General features: G+C 37.2%; 2 protein-coding genes and 1 pseudogene across 3 annotated transcripts; 2 read left to right on the plus strand and 1 right to left on the minus strand.

The window, feature by feature from the left end:
• The first annotated feature begins 1,516 nt into the window (after positions 1 to 1,516).
• Positions 1,517 to 7,772, plus strand: LOC103722010 (B3 domain-containing protein Os01g0723500-like). Its single transcript, XM_026810384.2, has 4 exons — positions 1,517 to 1,870; positions 3,752 to 4,196; positions 6,267 to 6,508; positions 7,227 to 7,772. Exons 1-4 carry the CDS (start codon positions 1,778 to 1,780, stop codon positions 7,506 to 7,508), a joined length of 1,062 nt encoding a protein of 353 aa, XP_026666185.2. The 5' UTR covers positions 1,517 to 1,777; the 3' UTR covers positions 7,509 to 7,772.
• A 507-nt stretch (positions 7,773 to 8,279) lies between these two features.
• On the plus strand, positions 8,280 to 9,857 carry LOC113463736 (annotated as a pseudogene).
• Positions 9,858 to 13,876: 4,019 nt separating this feature from the next.
• LOC103722022 (gibberellin 3-beta-dioxygenase 1-like) lies at positions 13,877 to 15,959 on the minus strand. 2 transcript variants are annotated; one of them, XM_017846391.3, is made up of 3 exons: positions 15,375 to 15,959; positions 14,864 to 15,212; positions 13,877 to 14,391 (listed from the first exon to the last, which is right to left on the minus strand). In XM_017846391.3, the coding sequence occupies exons 1-3, from the start codon at positions 15,902 to 15,904 to the stop codon at positions 14,158 to 14,160; spliced, it is 1,113 nt and encodes a 370-aa protein (XP_017701880.2). In that variant the 5' UTR covers positions 15,905 to 15,959; the 3' UTR covers positions 13,877 to 14,157. The 2 variants fall into 2 exon arrangements, with proteins under 2 accessions (XP_017701880.2, XP_038987612.1); XM_039131684.1 differs by having other exon boundaries at positions 14,251 to 14,391; positions 14,853 to 15,212.
• Between the last annotated feature and the right edge of the window lie 4,992 nt (positions 15,960 to 20,951).

Genomic DNA, 20,951 nt, shown 5'->3' on the forward strand with positions numbered 1-20,951 from the left:
TAACATTTTTTTTTCTAGCCGGCTAAGCTATGAGTAATTCACTTAACAAGTGCAATGCGGCCTTTTGGATATGGCATATAATATTTTGTTTGGACTGTATTATTGCTATTTGTTTTGTTTCTACAAAGTTATCATGTTTGCTCACATGCAAGATAACCAGCCTAAAAATGTGTTTGCATGTTCTTATCAATAAAGCAATGAGAAGTGTCTCGTGCTTTTGATTAGAATAGTTTGCCAGTATTTAATAATTTTGTCCAAAAAAAAACTCATACTTTTTTCTGTTTGTTGTAATAACTATTGTGGTTGAAAGGATAAGCTTATGTGGCAACATTTTAGAACCTCTCCAACCTAGCAGGTCTCCATGGTGCTATCAAAAAAGCTCCAACTTATAAAGAATAATATATTGTAAAAATAAGATTATGATATAAACCATCAATTCTCTCCAAACTAATGTAGCTTTACTTTTGGCATCAAGGTCATCCCTGAGCATATTTCTCAAAAAAAAGCAGAAATTCTCTTACACCAAGATACAATACCCTATTAGATCTAGTCAATATAATATCTTTCTTCGGCAGGTTTTCTTATTGTTCTCCAATAATATCTAGCTTTTTTGAAATTCCTTGGGTTATTATTGCTAGATAACATAGATCCCACATCAAAACAAGCTCTATATGTTAATTTGACTTGCAAAAAAACAAACTATTTTTCACGTAGCTAGCTAAGCTACAAGTAATTCGCTTAGTAAGTGTAATGCTACCTTTTGGATATGACATGCAATGTCTGTTTGGATTGAATTATTGCTAGTAGTTTTGTTTCTACAAAGTTATCATGTTTGCTCACATGCAAGATTACTAGCCTAGAAGTGTGTTTGCTTGCTCTTATCAATAAAGCAAATGAAAGGTTTCTGGTACTTTTGATTAGAACAATTTGTTGGTATTTAATAATGTCGATCAAAAAATATTCTGTCTGTTGTAATAACTATTGTGGTTGAAAGGATAAGCTTATGTGGCAACATTTTAGCACCTCTCAAACCTAGAAGTCTCCATGGTGCTATTAAAAATGCTTCAACTTATAAAGAATAATATATTGTAAAAATAAGATTATGATACAAAGCATCAATTCTCTCCAAACTAATAGAGCTTTATTTTTGACACGAAGATACAATACCCTATTAGATCTGATCAATACAATATTCTTCTCTTGCTGGTTTTTTTATTTTTTATTTTTTATTTTTTTGGATGTATTTTCAATAGACTGGTAGATAAATTTATTTTTATTGGGAAAAAAATAATTGCCAAGTACACTAACCTGATCATCTGCTCTCAATGGACAGGATATGTTTGAGAGGGCAAATGGATGGCTGATCTTTCAGGCGCATAGAAAGTCCGCTGCACACGTCCGGATACCATGTTATCCTTTCAAGAGTCGCTGTAGTAACGGTGCGTCACAACGGTCACAGTTTACTTCCCGCCAGCTTCCCGACATGGAACCGGGCCTTTCGATGCGGAAACGGCCACATGGGGCAGAGAGAAGCAGACACCGAAGCCTGAAAAGCCGAGCTCTAGCGTCTCCTTTACCACTTCGATCTCTCCGCTTCCACTTCCTCCTGCTCCCTAAAAGTCCCAATTCGATCCACGAGAAAGAGACCACCCCACCCCCCCTTCTCTCTCTCTTCCTCCTCATTGCTCTTCTTTCCTTCTCTAAGATCCATCTTCTTCAATTGATTCCTAATAAGGAAATATTGGGGGTCTTTTTTGACGTAATGGTCTGAGAATTAATGGCAGGAAAAAGGCAACAACGGAGCAGTAGGACTTTGGTGAGGAAGCCTCACTTCTTTAAAGTCCTGCTCGGAGACTTCGGACAGCGGCTGGCAAGTCTACCACTTCTTCTCTCTTATTTCTTTCTTTTTTTTTGTTCTTTTCTCCTCCGGCAACTTCAATTTTTTCCTAGCACTTTACCTTTTGTATTCGAGCATGCCTTTTTCCATTTTGATCGATCCATCCTGGCTATGGTCATGAAAGAGGAAATATGCGTATGTTGTTAGAAGAGGAATATCCCGATGATCAGATACTAATAAATAACACAAGAAAATGCTTCTTGTTCTTTGCTCTTTTTTTAAAAAAAGAAAATAAAAACTTAATTGAAGTAATTTGTTGGTAGCATCTGAAATGTATTATTGCTGACATAAATAGTTATTGGGTGATGTTACAATATTAATTTCTGGTATTGTAAAGCGAACTCCTGGGCAGGAATGATGGATACCTCACGTTTTCACAATTAATAGATCTATGTATATGACCCTCTAGGTGTTCAGGTTTGCTCTGGATGAAGGAGAGAAACAAGAGAAGTGCACCAGATAGAAATGAGAATGATTTATCAAGTTACATAAATAATTGGATTATCTTTTTTCAAATGATGGATTACCACCGACCATGCTTCTTATGATGTGCATTTTATGTGCCAAATACTAGTGTTTTTAACAAGCAATCAAATTGATAACAAGAGTGCAGCATACATGCTGCATGGCTAACATCACTAGAGTTTGCTACCCTCATGACATTGCTGCCAACTTTGCAGGGGATGTTGTTGAGCATCGACATGCGCTCATTAAAAATTGGGAAACAGACTAACAAGCAGCAGCCTATAATTTAGAGGATACGTGCCAACCATCTAAGTGTCATCTCGCTTCAGAAAAGTGCAATTCATGCAGGGTAACACCATGATGTAGCTACCACGGTTGCGTAGCACCATGATGCCACTGCCTGAGTTGCATCTAAATTTCATCACTGTTAGATTCTACCTAGTGGAAGCTATCCTCCAAATTGAACTCATTTTGAGATGGTTCCAATACTTGAGATGCGTCCCCTAATTCATAAGCTGCCAATTATTAATTTCTTTCTTAATTTGAGCATGGTTTTGGTCTGCAGTGATGAGGAAAATGAGTTCCTTGAGTTCTTGCTAGTGGCCTGCCTGTTTTCAGATTCATGCTCTACATCATGTGTTCAATGATGCACTGAGAAGTTATCATGAAACAATATGCGAATCTCGAAGTCTGCTGCGTACTGCAGGTGGGCCTAAGCAGAAACTTAGTTTCTTCTTTGCAGGAGACATAAACTGCACTCACCTAAATTTTAGTGAAAACAGTAATAAGGAACGTGTGGCGATAATTTCATGGAATAGAAACACTTAGTGCTGCTACTCATGTAGCATGAGTGAAATATTACTGCAAATATATGTTTCAACCTCTCCCGATAGAAAGGAAGCGTTGCCCACCCAGTTATATGACTTGCCAGTGCTTGAGTTTCTTTCTAGAAGTGTATTATGATGGTTTGTCATCATGCTCTTTTTACATCATTATGACATTGCCATTATGGGAAACATTTCTTTTACAATATTCTGTTTAACCTATACTATATATTTATATTATCAAAACTATATCATATTTCCAACTATTGAGGGGCATTAAGTTAATTTTTTCTATATATCAGCAAATTATTCTGAATGACCGTCATGCATGAATGTGTCGAAAATTCGAAATAGACAATATCAGAAATTCAGCTATACTAAAGTGAATCGAGATGCATGATACTCTTTTGATATGCTTTGTAATTCATAACTAAATCTAATTTGTTCTAAAAATCAGAAATTCAGCTATATTAAAGTGAATCGAGATTCATAATGCTCTTCTGATATGTTTGACATTATGGTGTATTTAGACATTGCTATATTAATTTTTTCTTCACTGCTGTAGAAAATCCCACCAAACTTCTTGAAACATATCTCAATGGAGGCATCTAGAAGAGTGACCCTTCAGGGTCCCAGTGGCAGCAAGTGGTATGTCCAACTAACCAAAAACATTGAAGGAGCATTCCTGACTGCTGGATGGCCAAAGTTTGTCAAAGACCACTCGCTAAAGGAGCATGAATTCCTGGTCTTTCAATATGAAGGAAGCATGCACTTCACTGTTCTCATTTTTGATACAACTGCATGTGAGAGGGAAGATGTGCTCACAGTAAGACCTCATAGAAGTTCGAAGTCCAGTAATGATAGAAATAAAAGGGGAAGACCGCTAAAGATATCTTTGGATGTTGGCTGCTATGTTAAGAAGGAAGCAAGCGAAAGTGAGTTGACAGACCTTCGAAATGACAGACATGCACCCAATCAGTTACAAGTTCACTATTCGAATTCAATCCAAGGTAAGTGCAAGCATTGTCTCTGATCTGGTTTATATGTATACAAGAAACCACAGCTACATCTGCATGTGGCTAGAAAAATATATTACTTCTATTGGCTTGCATAGAATTGCTAGGATACATGGATGCAATGTGGATGCATTGGCAATGTCATACATTCTCTGTGAGATTGTTGAATTTGTTGTTTGGAATGAACACGAGTAGTAAGAGTATTATATGTCAATGTATTAATAAGTGCACTCATAGAGTTTTGAATTTTTTGGACGTAATAGCTGAAATATTTTAATGTGCATCATAGTGAAAATTCTGTATGGTTTTGATATATTAGTATGTTAAACTATTTTTCTAATGTGTTTTGAAGTACATCCCGTCATGCTAATTTGTTTTTAGAACTGAACATCAAAATGGATTGACATGTTTCTGATTTGTGTTGTGAAAGAATGCAGGCATGCATGTGATGCATAAAATGAGGTCAAAACGTAAACTTGAACCTCAAGATTTATTTTTGAACACATATCTTAATTTCTGAAACATCTCAACGAGCAGAATTTTCCCAGTGACTGAGATATGACAAATAAACCTTAACCCCAAACTTTTGGAAAGAAGGGATCATGGTCTGCCGTACCAGTACGTACCGGACGTGAAATCCGGTACCGGTAGTTTATTGTTGAAGAACCGGTACTGAACCGGTACGGGACCGGTTTAGACCGGTACACCACCGGTACGGACCAGTCCGGGCCGCCACCGGTATGCTGATCGATACCGGTACGGCGGACCTTGGAAGGGATGCTTGCGAAATAAATCCAGCAAACTAAATCATTACTTGTCACTTGATCTATTGCCTTCTTGTTTCTAGTCATCATTATGTGCCTCAGATGACAGATGTTGAAGCATCGAAGATGGTTTCCTTGTTCCCTAGCGGTGCTCCCTCTAATTTTATCCATCTGACCTTTTCCCTTTTCTTTCTGAGATAATGGCAGCTGCAACACCAATCATTTTCAATAAAAGGACAAAAGAGTTAGCTATGCCAAATACTTTGGAAACACCTCCCAAGATTCAAATATTGAGCATCCTTTCAGTGAAGGAGCGCAACTGCTAATCTATAGCCTTGTTTACTTTTACGCTGATGTTACCAATCCACTTTAACCTTCTCAAATATACTACACTCATCTTATGATTATAGTCGTCCTCAGGTTCCAATATTCTAATTAATTTATATTCTTTATTAATTTTATATTCTATGACATTTAGAAGCAAATTTTTGGACTTGAATAGGCCCTTGTGTGAATTATCTGGAAATTATTTGTGCAAACTAGGTTGGAATGCTTTACCTTATGGAAAAGTGACTATAATAAGCTATGAGAAGTTATCCTTTTGCCTTTGAGGCTGCTTCCTTTAGGCTTTTACATCTAGACATGTAGAGGCAGAGGTGTTAGGTCCTAATGTAAGGCCAAGCAACAACACTAAATTTTTAGTTTCCCTTCAGGATGAAGATCACAATTTATAGAAAAAGGTCTTTTTGGAAGGATCTACATAGATAAAAATATAAAATAGGACAGTAGTTATATAGGCGCCCACAAAATATCGAGAAAAAAAATCACAAAAGCTGCAAACTTGCTCATGTATATAATGACAAGAGGTTCCAACACTATCAGTAGCTCTAATAAGCTGTTTAGATCTGGAATTAATTGACAATTGAGAGAGGGCACCAAGTTAATTTGTTCTTCACATGTTCATCTAGTATTAATATTTCCTAGGAAGCATGATTCCTCCATTTGAACAAAACGAAGATACTGAAGTTATAATGACTCTGCCCCACCCAACACTTCTTAAAGAATGAATTAAGCTGAAAATGACTTTATATTCGATGTATTCAAGAAATGGTTACTCTTCTTGTCATTGACTATAGTCAAGGGTGGTGGTAAGTTTACATTAGCAACAACAAATTCTTCACATTATCATTCTGCTTATTGTTTTAATTGGGGCTCGATGCACATAATCTAATTTAACAGTGCTAATTTGCTTTGTAGTTAGATCCAAACTCACTCTTAAAATTATATTGATATGACGCAGGAAGACGTATGTCACCTCCTATACCTTGTGGGGATGTCAAAATTAAAACAGAAGATGATGAACTCCCGATTTGTATGATTGGTTCTCCCACCAGACAGTATAGAGGCTATGTCTCGAGAAGACGACCTGTGACAGCAGAAGAAAGAGCAAAAGCAAGGGAAGACGCCAACTCTTTCACCTCTATATTCCCTCATATGATAATGCGCATGACAGCGATGAGTGTCTACAGGACCTATATGCTGGTGAGTTTACTATCTAGTGAGATAAGACTTGTAAGTTAATATTATTGCATATACGGTGAATTTCACACAGCATCGATGCAGATTGTTAATCACACAAAAAGCTTATAATATCCAACCGTTATATATATATATATATATGTACAGGCGTACAGCACAAGATAATTCTAAATCATTTTTTTTCCTCCAGAATTATCCTCATGTTTTATTCCTCTTATATATTTAAAATAAATGCTCGCATTCTTTGCAATGAATGCAGGTTATTGTCCTATACTAAAATCTATTTTTATCTTTCAAGGGCAAGTGTCTGTCCAGCGCTTAACCTTACATTATAATATATCTAATATGTTCTTATTGTGCTCTCAGAATATGGAACGTTTACTTCTCTAATAATTCCAGTTGAACAGTCATGTACCTCTAGATAAATTTTGTTAGCCTTGTCTTCCTTTCATTTTCCATATCATACTCTTCTTCTTTTTAACTAGCAAGCATGGTGGAGTGTTCTTTTTTTATACTGACCTTTTCACTTTATTTAGTTTTCCTGAACACATTTACAGAAAGTTTAAGCTATTTGTGAGCTGAAGCATTAGTGTAATGTTTCATTCCTGAGATCATGCCACATTAAAAATTTTGGCCTAATTGGCTGCTTCCCTGTACAATGAGGCAGTTAAGAATTCCAAGAACTCTGATTTTGATCATTGCTTTGTTATAACTAATGCAGAGGATACCTGCTTGGTTTTCACGCGCGCATCTTCCCCGTAAAAGAACTAATTTGGTCCTCCGAGACCCAAATGGGAAGGCTTGGGTGGTGGTCTACATTCCATGCTCAAGGGACCGTTTATCTGGAGGGTGGTCTGCTTTCTCACGCGGCAACAACCTTGAGGAAGGAGATTATTGTGCTTTCGAGCTTGTGGGTCCAGTAGAAATGCGTGTCCACATCTTCAGGGTGGTCGAGGAGACTATACCTGTGATAAGGATGACAAGGATGCAGGAGATGCATTAGCCTCATGGAGCTTATGTGCCATGCAAGAAATATAATAGAGCCAATGTAGGGAAGGATAAAGATACTTGTCATTTGATCTGTATTCTCTTAACACTTCTCCTCGCAAGTTGCTTCTTTGGTTTGACATGCTTGCATATATGGTGTCCTTGCCTTTGATCCACATGTTAATGATTCTGCTGATTTATATTTCCCTTGTTCCAGTATCTTAACTGGACATGCTTTGAAATTATGTAGAAAGTTGCAAATGGGCATTGAGTTCTGACATACCACTTCTTGTATCGCTTAAAAGGTGAGATCGTATTATTGATTTTTTTTGGTGTCTTACTACCTAAAAAGAAACGCTAAAACAAGATGGTTTATAATTCAGAAGGACATTTTATAATAACATTCTCAAATTGGAGCTCATGCTTCTTTGATTCTTGGGCAACAAGTAGGACTTGCCTGAACTGCTGGTATCTCCTATTACTTAGATTTTATTGATCAAATGGATATGATCCAAATCGATCCTTTTTATGGAAAGCCCCAGCTGAAGATATCAGTCAGAATGGATAGATATTTGCATACCCTGGCAACCAGATTGCTGCATGCACGACATACCCATCTTTTTCTATCTCAATGGTATACCCAAAATATGAGAGTATTATTCTTGTCCAGAGCATACAAACCTACCTTTTGCCCTGCTATAAAAAGGACCCTTATCTGAAGGGCTGGAAATTTCATCAGTCTGTCTTGCAACCCTACTCCTTGTCTCTTTCTCAGTTGAAGAATTAGATGGAATACTCTAACTTGCGTCGCCAGGCTGCTGATATGAGGAAGAGTCTCTTTGATCAGGTTGGTCTTCATTTAGCTCTAAATCTCTATAATGTAGGTAAAACCAAGAAGAAAGGATGTTGCCATATATAAAAGTTTGTCTTTTTAGAAGCATTGCCTCTGTCTTTTCCCTTTATCTCAGAGTATATTGTCAGCCTTAGTCTCCTGAAAAAATAAATTTTCAGCCTTAGATACTGATTTTATGGTAGTTTAGCTGGATAAGGATACATACATTTATTGTATCTTATACTTGGTAACTACCTGAAACTGAAGCCGAGATAATTCAGATGTTGTTGTGTGCTTCTCATAATGCATGAAGATTAATTGATCTAAAGATTGGCTATATCAGAATAGTTCAAGTTAACTTGTACAGATTGAATATCTTCATTCTCCTTCATGCTCGTATCTATTTGAAAAAGAATGAAGATGTTGTTTTGGATCGAGTATCTTGTTCTGGTTCTGTTTGTAGTGAAAAACAGAGAAGCACTCAGCTCTAGGATTTATAATTTATTTAAGAGAAGGAAACTAAATATCATGTAATGGTTACATATTATATTTTACTACTAACTTGAGATTTCTATGGTTTCAATATATATTAGTATGTTAAACTATTTTTCTAGTGTGTTTTGAAGTGCGTCCCGTCATATCCGATTTGTTTTGAGAACTGAACATCAACATGGATTAACATGTTTTTGATTTGTTTTGTGAAAGAATGCAGGCATGCATGCAATGCATGCAATGCATAATATGAGGACACAACTCTAAGCCATGGCATATATCATTATCAAGAACAGGATACCCGGACACTGACAGTGGTCTTGAACTGATATTTTTGCTATTACTAAGTTATCTCCATCATTATTCTATTACCTTTTTTTTTCAGCGAAGTCAATAAATACAATTATAATGCATTTGTAAACCCTAAAAAAGGCATCATTGGCACATCCTTGTTGATGATGGCGTTTCCAAAGATTATGTTCTACCTATTAATTTGATGAACGCTAACCCATGCTTTGAGCAAAACAAACATATAGTCGTTATCGTCAAACATTATCCTCCGACTTCTATATATCTGTCAATCTAATTTTGAGAAAGTAAAAATTCCTTAGACACAAGTATCTGTAGTATAACCATACAAATCTTGGTGCGGAAGTGCATGTGAGCAAAACCATCGGAGCGATTACTTAGATGGAAATTATAATCTAAAGTTTGTTGCAGGGATACTTGGATGAACAATTTTATCAGCTGGGAGGAGCTACAGGATGACGTGAGCCCTAATTTTGTGGAAGAAGTCGTAAACTTGTTCTTCAGGGATTCAACCAGACTGATCAGCAACATTGAGCAGACTCTGTGAATAATAAATACCATGCAGAAAAAAAGTGTAAATTCCAATTAACAAAAAAAAGAGTATATGCAAATATATACCAAACATGTTCATTACTCCACGGGAAAAAAATTATTTCCATTTGGCCATGCAGGGATAAATGCCCCCAAGATTTCAGCAAGTTAGATCCATATGTGCATCAGTTAAAAGGATAGTAGTTCTAGGTAGCAATGAATGCGTGTCCATGCTATAAAATATATGTCTGCGCTACAAATATACATGCATGCATGTATCCATACACATACACACGCATGCATGCATGCGCGCGCGCGCGCGCACACACACATATATATATATACATACATACATACATACATACATACATACATAAATACATACATACATATGGATGTATATATATGTATTTATATCTCTTTCAAGTGGCTCTATGTCTAAAAAAAAGATATTTTGCGACACAGAAAGCTGTGCTATAAAATATTTGCAAACTCCAACTGTCTTTTACCCTTTCCAGTATAACTAGTTCGTTATGGGTCAACTTACAGGAAGCAGGAGCAGTGGCCACAAACGAAGTTACTTTTGTCTTAGGCAGGCATATCCGTTGGAGGGACTAGCCGTGTTCTTATTGGTCACCTACATACGCCTAATCTCGCGATTGTTAGTTCGGGAATAGAACGGGGATAAGCTTTAAATTCCTAGGAATAGGACATGAATAGTTATTCAGGTCAGACCTGCTTATTCCCAGAATAACTACTTCAAGGGGCTGGAATAACTTTGTTCCTAGACTAGGGTCCTTTCTTGTGACAAAAACGCCCTTAATTCAGGAGTTATCTGGCTAGAAAGAAAAAGAATCAGTAAAACAGAAAAGGAATAACTATTTTAAGAAGAGTAATTACTTCTCTTCTCCTTTTTCTTATTCCCAAACCATATTTACAGGTTCAAATAGGCTTGGTGAAGTTGTTGGGAACTGTTACCAGTGGCATAGGTTCGACTTGGAGTCCGAAAATCCCCCTCTTGTTGTTACTAAAAAAATGTGATTAATTAGGTTGGAGTAAACCTTCATCAAAGATCAATTTATGTCAGGATTTGCCGGACACGGGGCCAAGAATTACTATTCCAAACCTTAGCAACCTTTTCAAGGGTCCTTTTTAGCCATCGTGGCCTTACGAGTGGATCACGGACGCATGCATATCGCTCAGTTGATGTACTACCCTAGCAGTAACTTAGAATAGTTCTTTCAAGCATGTCTGACCCATATGCTTAAATCTTAATGGACCAAAGGAACAAGTTACCCTTTGCTAAGGAAAAGAAACAACATATATATCTTATGCCACTTGATGTTTCGTTGTGGACCTTTGGGGCTAATTTGCATTCAAATGGCAAAATTGAGTTCTCTTCATTCCCTCTAAAATGGAACTTTAATATATTTGTCCTTCAATAGGTGTTATGCCCTTGAAAGAGGAAAAAGAGAGCAAATATAAGAAGCTTGACTATGCTCTTCTCAAGAGGTAGGGGTACTTAATTTTTCTCGATTTTAAAATCAATAATTGGATATCTAGTGGCATATGCTTGCTCTAGCTATCACGATCCTTTACTTCTGTCCTCTTAATCATTGGATGCCTTGGTGCCATATACAACGCGCACCTTAGACAAGCAACAATTGTCCCTTTCTAAAATGGATGATGTGATAGTTAATCAGGGGGTATACCACTTTGTGGTATAAAAGGCGCACAACAGAGGATCCTAGATCTGTAACTATGGGTGTCTAACATGATATTCTATTGAAGTGTTTTTATTTGTTATACTTTGATTCATTACAATACTTAGGATATGAAGTTATGTGTATCTTTGGCCTACTCTTGCCGGGGGTTTCTTGGTCCTACGCAAGTACTTTTGAATTCAAAGGCAAAAGAGAAAAAGAGATTTGGGATAACACGTCGACTCTCCCCCGCTTGCTGCTTGCTGGTCTCGACTCGATTGGAGAGGTTGGACTTATAGGATCAGTAGCAGCTAAGAGTTCGGAGGGTCACTGGTCCAGTATAAATACCCTTAGCTTCTAGCAAAAAGTGAGCTATACTAAGCGTTCTTTTTCTTTCCTTTAAAAGTTTTTTATCGATGAATTCGATTGACGTGGTTCTAGCTCGTTTTAAGGAGCTTATATAACTAGCCAAAGGTGATTTCTGGCTCTTGGCTAATTCTACTATGAATCCCTGATACTAAATTGTTATGAGACGAGGCAATTACAAAACAAGTGGTAAAAAGGGAAATAACAAGAATAAGGGAAATACAATATTTACATTGTTTGATTTGTTAATTTATATATATGGCTAGAGACAATGCAAAAGTTCTACCATAAAAAATTGAAAATTATAGTGTATAAAGTTTTCTCTTAAATCTAGTCAATACATCCAATTTTTAGAACACTCGATTATTTTTTAAAACTTTTTTCTCTTATTTAACCTTTCTCTCTCTCTTTGTTCCATTTTTTTTAACCTTTCTCTTTCTAGAACACTCATATTCCTTTTAGGGTTACGAGGTCTACTGACTTTATTGTGCTACGCTCCATTCGCTTTGCTCATACGAAAGCAACTACAGTTGCTCCTTTCGCTGGGTCTAATGTCATATGCTACCACCCCCAGCTATCACCTTCCCTATGCTTACGAGAATGAAGAATGTCTTGAAGACAACCCTTGTTGATATTTGATCAAATTAAGCCAATTTCGATCCATACTGGAAGTCCAAAGCCTATGGCATAAAGGAGAGCACCCAATTGCAAAAACACTAACCCATGATTTCTCCCTTGAAACCCGAGCATGTAAGAAAATATAAAATATATAAATAAATCTATCTTATCCTATAAGCTTAAGCTTTTAGAAAAAGTGGTGATTTCAACTTGGTATCAGAGCAGAGGTCCTGAGTTTGAACTCTGTCTCCGCACTCTTTAACCCTATTATTAAAAACTTCACATGTTAGGCTCGCCCATTAAAGAAAAATCCGGCCCACATGTGAGGGGAAGTGTAAGAAAATATAAAATATATAAATAAATCTACCTCATCCTATAAGCTTAAGCTTTTAGGAAAAGTGGTGATTTTAATTGAGCAGAGACATGGAGAGCATTCAATTGCGAATACAACGACCCAATGTTTCTTCCTTGCAACCCTCAGTGGCTCTTTCGCCCAGATGAAGTAACCATCCTACAGTTAGCACCAAAGGAAAAAGGGCAAAAAAGGGTAACCATCCTCTACGGTTATACATAGCCTCAATTGCTGAGTGCTATGGTATAATATTTTTAGCATAGTCGCATAGATTGTCAACAGCTGGATCACGATCATGAAAATGCTGACAAGAGAAGCCTCGTTGCTTATCCGAGAGCACAAGGCACCACTTGAATTAGACTCATCGAACCATGCCGTCTCGGACTGTTTGAATAAGTAGCATTTGGTAGGAGCATAAGAAAGACCGGAATAAGAAAAGCCAAGTAGCTTAGATATGCCATTTGTTTATACCACGTTATATCTGATTGTCAAAATTTGTCCAATTCTCTAAAATAGCAAAATTATATCCTTGACTTGTTATAGTATATTTTATACCACAATATTAATATTTTAAATATAACACACATATTATAAAAATAATATTTTATATTATACATTATATGTTGTAATTATATAATTTTATGATATATTTGATATGACGATATTAATATTTTAAATATAATGCTAATGTTAAAGAATAATATTATAATAATATAACCTTTCCCTTGTTAATTTACTGCCAATACTCTAGAAGGTGGTACACAGCTCTATGCCTGGAGTGGGCATCGTTTGTAAAATGAAAATGCTACTATTTAACCATTATTATTCATAATTTTATACTATAATACTAATGATGTTCATCTAACATGATAATTATAATCAATTTCAAAATGCTAATAAGAGGGCAACCAAATCAACAAGCTAATATATGACATTCGACAAAATTTAAATAAAAAGATAAAAATATAAAAATGATAAAAAATTCCAAACCTGACATGTTTCTGTCTTGACTTGAAAACATAAATTAAAAAGTCCAAGTTCGGCATTGGTCTAATTTAAGATTTAGTGTAAACTTCGTTAAGATATAGATGTCATCTAATTGGACTCGATGCAATTGAATCCAAATAAACCAAATTTTGTATAAAGAAAGAAAATCGAGCAAAGCTTTTCCAAAGTCGTCTGCTGCCAAAATATCAATTTTCAGTTTTTCCTCTTTCTTTTACAACTTACTGCAAATCTACCTTCATTGCAATCATATAGCAGTGGCATGTAATATCATTGAATATCCAATTACATACATCATGAGAAATGGAAATCAAGCATCATGTTGAACTAAAACGAATGGGAAGCTAACCAATCTCCTTCTCCAGCTTGGTAAAAAGCAGACCAACTCCATATTGCACAAATCCATTTTGACAAACAATATTAACTTGAAGGGAAACACCATTATTGCAATCAAGTATCAGAAGCGGCCATAGATATAAGTTATAATGTGGCACAGGAGAACTAAGCATGCCCCTATCATGACTTGTTGAGTGAGCGAGATGGCCTTTTCCCCACGCACAGTTGGATGAGAGTGAGTACTGATGAAGACTGGATGACAGTAGAAGAAAGCTATAGTTACAAAATCATTGTGGTCTCCATCCTGGAAAACAGGCTTTCCAATCACCTGCCTGTAAAGCCCACCACTGCGTGCCTGAAGGAAACAGGTGGGGAGATCATAAAGTCCGTTTGATGATAGGAATGTTGGGAATATAGGGTGCACTGAACGCACGCTTGGGAACAATGTTGTGACTGGTTTTTTTATTGTGTTAATGTGTGGGAACACATACGTTAAAGAATATGAAAATTCGAGGGAGCCAAGGGTAATAGTAGTGTCCGCCCTTTGCCCAAAAATATCTGGACAATGATGAGGGATGGAGAGATCTTTCAGGCCAACTATGTTTCTCTCGAAGCTAATGAAACTGCGGACTGAATGACTGCTTATGTAGCCAGTCACTCCGATGGTATTCTGTGGGCTGGAGATGGAGAATGGCCTCGGGCACTCCGAAGTATTTTGTTTTTTGATTTTATTAGGTGGATCCGTACTTGTTAGGTATCATCAACGTGCCTTAGCAAAAAAATAAAATAAAATAAAATAAAAGGAAAATAACTTACAGAACTATCACCTGGATCTGGTTACCGATGGTGACGACGATGGCCTCATTGTTGGGACAAAACCGGAACCAACCTCTCTTCGAGTAAACATGGAACTCGGTAGCCCGGCAACAGAGATGCAGAGTCAAAGTGTGCGAGCAACCCGAACTCCTTATCACCATTCGTAGAACTTCGTTCTTTAATCCACCAACTGAATTATTCTGACCATGCTTATGGAGACAAAGAACTGAGCCTTCCGCTACCTCTTCGCTTCTTCTCTGAGAACACGATTGAGTACCACGAGCACCATCCTCTAACAAAATCTCTCCTATTTTGCTTGCAATCCTCTCAATCTCCATCCACAACCGTACGATTTTATCACTGGAAAGGGAAACAAAGAAATAAGAAAGGTAACTTTACCTGCAGGTGCTTGGATTTATATATAATGTTTCGTCACCTCACAGCCGTTAGATATGGATCAAGATGCTGCGCTCTTGAGGAAGACGATTTAGGAAAATAGACTAATATATTAGACTAATATACCTAAAATCCTTGTAACCTGGTGTCCAAATTCCCGCCAATATTTCTCCCATGTCGTTCCGATACCATAACAACTCCTCACCTCCCTCCTCCTCCTCCTCCACTTCGAATCCCCACCGCCTCTCCGGCGACCTCGCCGCCGCCTTCTTCTTCTCCGGCGGAATGCTGAACGCCGCGGCGGCCGCGACCTCGCCGGCGGCGATCAAATCCCGCGGGATGCCATGGTTCACGAGCTGGAAGCACCCGAACGCCGACCCGGTCGACTTGAGAAGCTCCACGGCCGATCCGTCGTTCTCCGGCGAGACCATCGCCCGGAAATCGATCTCTGGAGGATTCCACGGCGCTGGATTTCGGGGGAAGATCCGGTCCGGCAAGTTTAGTTCGGGGATACGGAGGGACTGGCTCAAGAATCCGGCGAGCTCTTCGTCTCCCGGGGCTTCCGATCCGTCGGCGAGTGGTTCGGCGACCGGGGACGGCGGCGGAGCACGGGATTCTGGTGGGTATCCCAATGGATCTCTCGGGGATGTGGCCATAAGGGAGAGGAGGAGTTCTCATGGAGAGAATAAAAGAAAGAAAAGGGAAAGCAAAAGGATGGGGGGGTGGGGGGGTGCAGAGGATTGGAGGACGGAGAAATGATGGCATGTCTTCCGAAATCTATCCGGGCTGCAGGCAAGGTGAGGATTCTCGAGAGTTCTTTTGCTTTCGGCTTTTATTTTACACTACCTACCTTGCCTCCTGGACTTAAAAAAAGTTTAGATTTTTTTTTTTGTTATGGTTTGAGTTTCTAACCAGACGATAGGAGCAGGAATTTTATCTTAAAAAGAAGTGAAAAGAAAAGGAAGAAAGCAAAAGCATAGTAGTAGGAAGCTCAATTCACACTCTGTTTACGTTTTTTTATGGAAAATTATCTTGGGAAAGCAGAACAATGAATGAGAAACCTGTTTAACTGAAGTAGGAAAAATATAGGAAATTATGTGAATCTCTAGCAACTTTTGATGAGTTTCTATGTTTTGGGATAATGTTTCTTTCTTTTTCTTTTTTTTTTTTTGAAGTAAAGGGAGGCGAAATGCCACCCTTTAGGGATAATGTTATGTTTCATTATCTTGTATGTTAATAGAATCAAATTTTAAACAGGTATTGTTTTAAGGATAGTTTATTGGATAATTGAAAAAGGTGAACAGATTTTACTTACAGCGAGGGACGATGAGAAGGCAATAGGAAATTAGAAAACGTAATAGATTTTTATAATTTTTTTTTTCTTTCCTAGTCCCTTTTATTCGTTCCCAATTCTAGTAACTATTCATTTCCTGTTCTAGTAACTATGCGTATTTTTTGAAAGGAAATGTTCTTCTTTCTATAGAGAGAGATTGAATTAGGTTCTTTCTTTTTGCTGCTTTTCTTTTCAAAAAAAAATCAAACATGTTACATTGCAAGTTGCATTAACGGCTTAACTGTTTTGTAGTATGTGTTGAACAATATACTAGAAGCTTAGAAGTAGGAATAAAAATCATATGGGACGACTCTTGTTTTGCCATATTTTCTCTAGCGCCTATCTTAAAAAGGAACTCAAAAGTCCAATAAAAATAAGACTTCTGCTACTAACGGAATCCGTCAATCTCGTATTTAAAAAAAAAATAAATACAAAATAATTAATTGCTTGATGTGTATCATCTCATCATATAGTGTATACTGATAAAAAGCATATTCTAAAAATTAGATATCGATTTATCTGAAAGTGTGTATCGGATCACTGCTAGATGTGTATCAGATAAGCTTAAAGTCGATAAATATCTATTACCGGCCCTATAATATGTATTGGTGAATATAATATTTTAAAAATTGTGTATTAATTTGCTTAAAAATGTGTATTGGTCGCCAAATGACTAGTTTGCTAAGCATATATTATCTGACCGTGTACTATACATTGGTGAACTCCAAATTCTAAAAATTATGTATTAATTTATCTAGATATATATATATATATATATATTGACTTACTAGATAACTACTTTGCTTAGTGTGTGTTACTTGGCCACGTAGTATGTACTGCAATTTTTTTTTTTTATTATTTTTTAAACACGGAACTAATAACTTCATTAGTAGAAGGAATCTATGATTTTTAGGTTTCTTCTTTAGGATACATACTAAAAAAAATGTACAAAAATAGAAAATCCAGCCTATATTTTTTTTCTCTGACTCCCACCCATATAATTTTTGTTCTGGAAGTAGTTTATATCAGTGACAACAATTTCCAGAGAAGTAATAAGATGCACCCTATATGACCTAAGAAAACAAGCCTATCCCAGTCACTATAGGCTGAGGATAAAACATCCATGTTGTTTCCAGTGGGATCAGATCTAGGCCTATACTTCTATCCAAAATAAACATAAGGCATGCTTGCATAAATGAATTATATCATCCCTTTCAGACACTATCAGTGACCAATATCATCTTATTATACAATTCCAAAACAAAAATAAAAGCAAAAGCAGCTACACAATTTCCAGCAACTATGAGGTTTAAGAAGCACCAAATGTACTTAGCCTTATCCCCACATGTGGAGAGACATTCCAATGCACAAGACTTTCGTCACTATGAGATTTGAAAGGGTTAAATGGGCGCAACTTTATCACTGTTTTCATGTTTCAAAACTCTAATACTTGGGTTATAATGGATCAACTTTAATATTGCATCAAGACCCATCCTCTAGTGTGTAATTTCCACGGAATACTTTATAAAGCTAATTTTATCCACCTTCAGCAATGACTTTTTTATAATTCTTGATTCAAATAGCTTGTTTGTAAATATTAGTAGATATATACGGGCCGAAGCTATGTTCTCTCAAATACAAGCTACATATAAAGCATCCTCCAATTTGCAATAGTTTTCCTTCGATGAACCCCGGTCACCCACCCAAAATAACAAGAAAATAAAAAAAAGGAACCAGGGAAAAAAACCCATTATTACCACCAGAAAAACCCACCCCTCCAAAAAACAAACAAATAATATCTAGGTTTTTCTTTAGGAGAATAGGAGGGTGTCCACCTATATTTCATTAGATATACGTTCAAACTGCGTTGACACGTCAGGTTGGAATCACCTAAAATCCAATGGGACTGACCCCGTTGAGACTACTAAACCCAATTCAACTGATTCCATACATGGGAGTGCCTAAATAGCCTAACCTGGCAACTTTATTTTGATTATGAATATCTACTAAGTATAGTGTTCTTAATCCAAGACACTGTGTATAATTTGTTCGTCTAATTCAAGAAATGACAGATGCCGGTAAAAATCCTAATCTCCAACATCTTATCAATTGATGCGGTCACATTTGTCAATCAAATACTCTTTCCCCGAGAGTAAATCATGTGTTACATAAAGTTGAACACCCATAATAATGACCATGCATGGTTCGTGACATTTAGAACAAAATCGATGGTTTTGTTTTCCCTGAGCATGGTTAACTTGGCCTGAGATATACGTTAACAAAGTTGATCGGTTTACGCTGGCTAGGTCCGATAAATGCTTCCGCATGGTGTTATTTATTGCATTGGTGAACGAGCACCTTCCCACCTCGTGTGGCGCGAACTGTCGGTAATTGACCCCTAAATAAGTTTGTTCCAAACTTCCGAATCTATTCGCGATTTCAGAGCCTCTTTTGGCTTGTCAAATTATCTCCTTTTATGCCTCGATCTAGATTTGATGGAAGGTGTCGCCGGAACACAAAGTGCTTGGACAAAAGTCTCATGTGAAGGCAATTGTTAGAGAATAGCCTACATCTCCATCTCTGTGGTCCTTGTTTGGCTAATCAAGGTTTCTCTTGTACATATTGCATCATGAATTTCTTAGATTATTCACATCAACAGACCCAGCTGATATGTATCCACAGAGAAACCAATTACATTGATTGTTTGATGAAATGGACAGGTAAGAGAGGGAGAGGGGGAGAGAGAGAGAGAGAGAGGATGGAAAGAGAGGTGGGATGGAGAGAGACATGACAGGTAAGAGAGGGAGAAATGGACAGGGGAATGAAGGAGTGGGGGAGGGGGAGAGAGAAGAGGGACACCGGGATGATGTTGGGTTATTATGGAAAGGGGGGTAATTTGGATGCTTAAAATTAACCCATTTATCAAATTAGAATTTTCCTTCTTGAAAAAACTTTTCCTCCATCTCACCAGTAAGGATAATTGATCGATTCCAATCTATTAACTGACATTCAACCTTCATTCGTAATTGTATAATTCTCCCTATGGATATAATGTATTTTGTTCCGCTAAATGCCATATCTTTCTACATGGGATGCTATTTTTATTTCCACTCATATATTCGGTCATTTGTGCAATACATTTGAAGTATAAATTAATTATTGATATTATAACCATTTATTGAATCCTTCATTATATTGAATAAAATGCATGAATAGCATGTGCCAACCTATTAAGTACATTAGATAAAGCTAGTTTGGCGATTTCTTTTTTAATCAATCTCATGCATTGCACCAATTCTTACAAGTTATGCCAATCCTCTCAAGCTATGCGGCACAAGAATGTTTTTATGTGCGCCAAATACTTGTGCCGTTTTACACTAGTTATCTAAAAAATCAAGTGTCACTCTATCTTTCTCTCTACTTTATGCTCTCATCCCTCTTACTCCAAATATTGACTGTGATTGTCCGCACAACAGAGACAGTAGTTGCAAAGGAGCATGTTTCTTGATATAAGTTTATCGAGGTTTTATTTTGATAGCAGCTAGTTTTTATTTTCTTTGAACTTCTTTTAACAAAGATGAGTCAGATTTGTCTGGATGAGCATGTATTATTACCGAAGAATTTATGGGTCGGATGTTTAGCTCGAGGGTGGCTCTAAAGTGGTTGTTGATCAACTCAAAGATCCAAGAATCTGCTTCTGACCATTCAACATCATGCTTGTCTGATTTTTCGATTATTTCACATATTAATAGAGAGACAAACCTTCAAATCCATAGATGAAGATGTTGGAAGGCCAATTTCCTCCATCCATCAAGAAAAGTTGTAACTAAATAATTAATCTTTCTTCATATAAAACTATCATTGGATCACACAATAGTTGTTTGGAGATAAGTGTAGATAGATAAATAACAGAATTCGGAGTGCCTTGAGATATGTGTCTTGAGGTGGACAGGTACACCCCTTGCTTCGAGATATTTCGACAATGGTGAGTAATGGAGTGGCCTTTCAGGTCAAGCATGTTTACCGGAGGCCAACGGAGCAGCGGACTGGATGGCAGCGTATGGGGCGAACCACTCAGGAGACACCCTGTGGGATGAGGAGGGAGGCTTGCCTAGGGCATTATGTGATTTGCTATTTGCTGATTCTACTGGGTGTATTCGTATCTGCATTGTATGAGATATCCGTTTTTAGAAAAAAAAAAAAACATTCTTTCTCAACCCGAACCCTTAACAAACCTGGGTTCTCTGTGCCCGCGGGGGTGTTAACAAACCTGTTCCACGTGCACTGCTTGTTCGCGCTGTACCAATATGTGCACATGCTCATGGGCAGCCGCGTAGCAACACTTATTTATGCACACCCTTGCAGAACAG

The sequence above is a fragment of the Phoenix dactylifera genome, chromosome 11, assembly GCF_009389715.1.
Source record: "Phoenix dactylifera cultivar Barhee BC4 chromosome 11, palm_55x_up_171113_PBpolish2nd_filt_p, whole genome shotgun sequence".
NCBI lineage: Eukaryota > Viridiplantae > Streptophyta > Magnoliopsida > Arecales > Arecaceae > Phoenix > Phoenix dactylifera.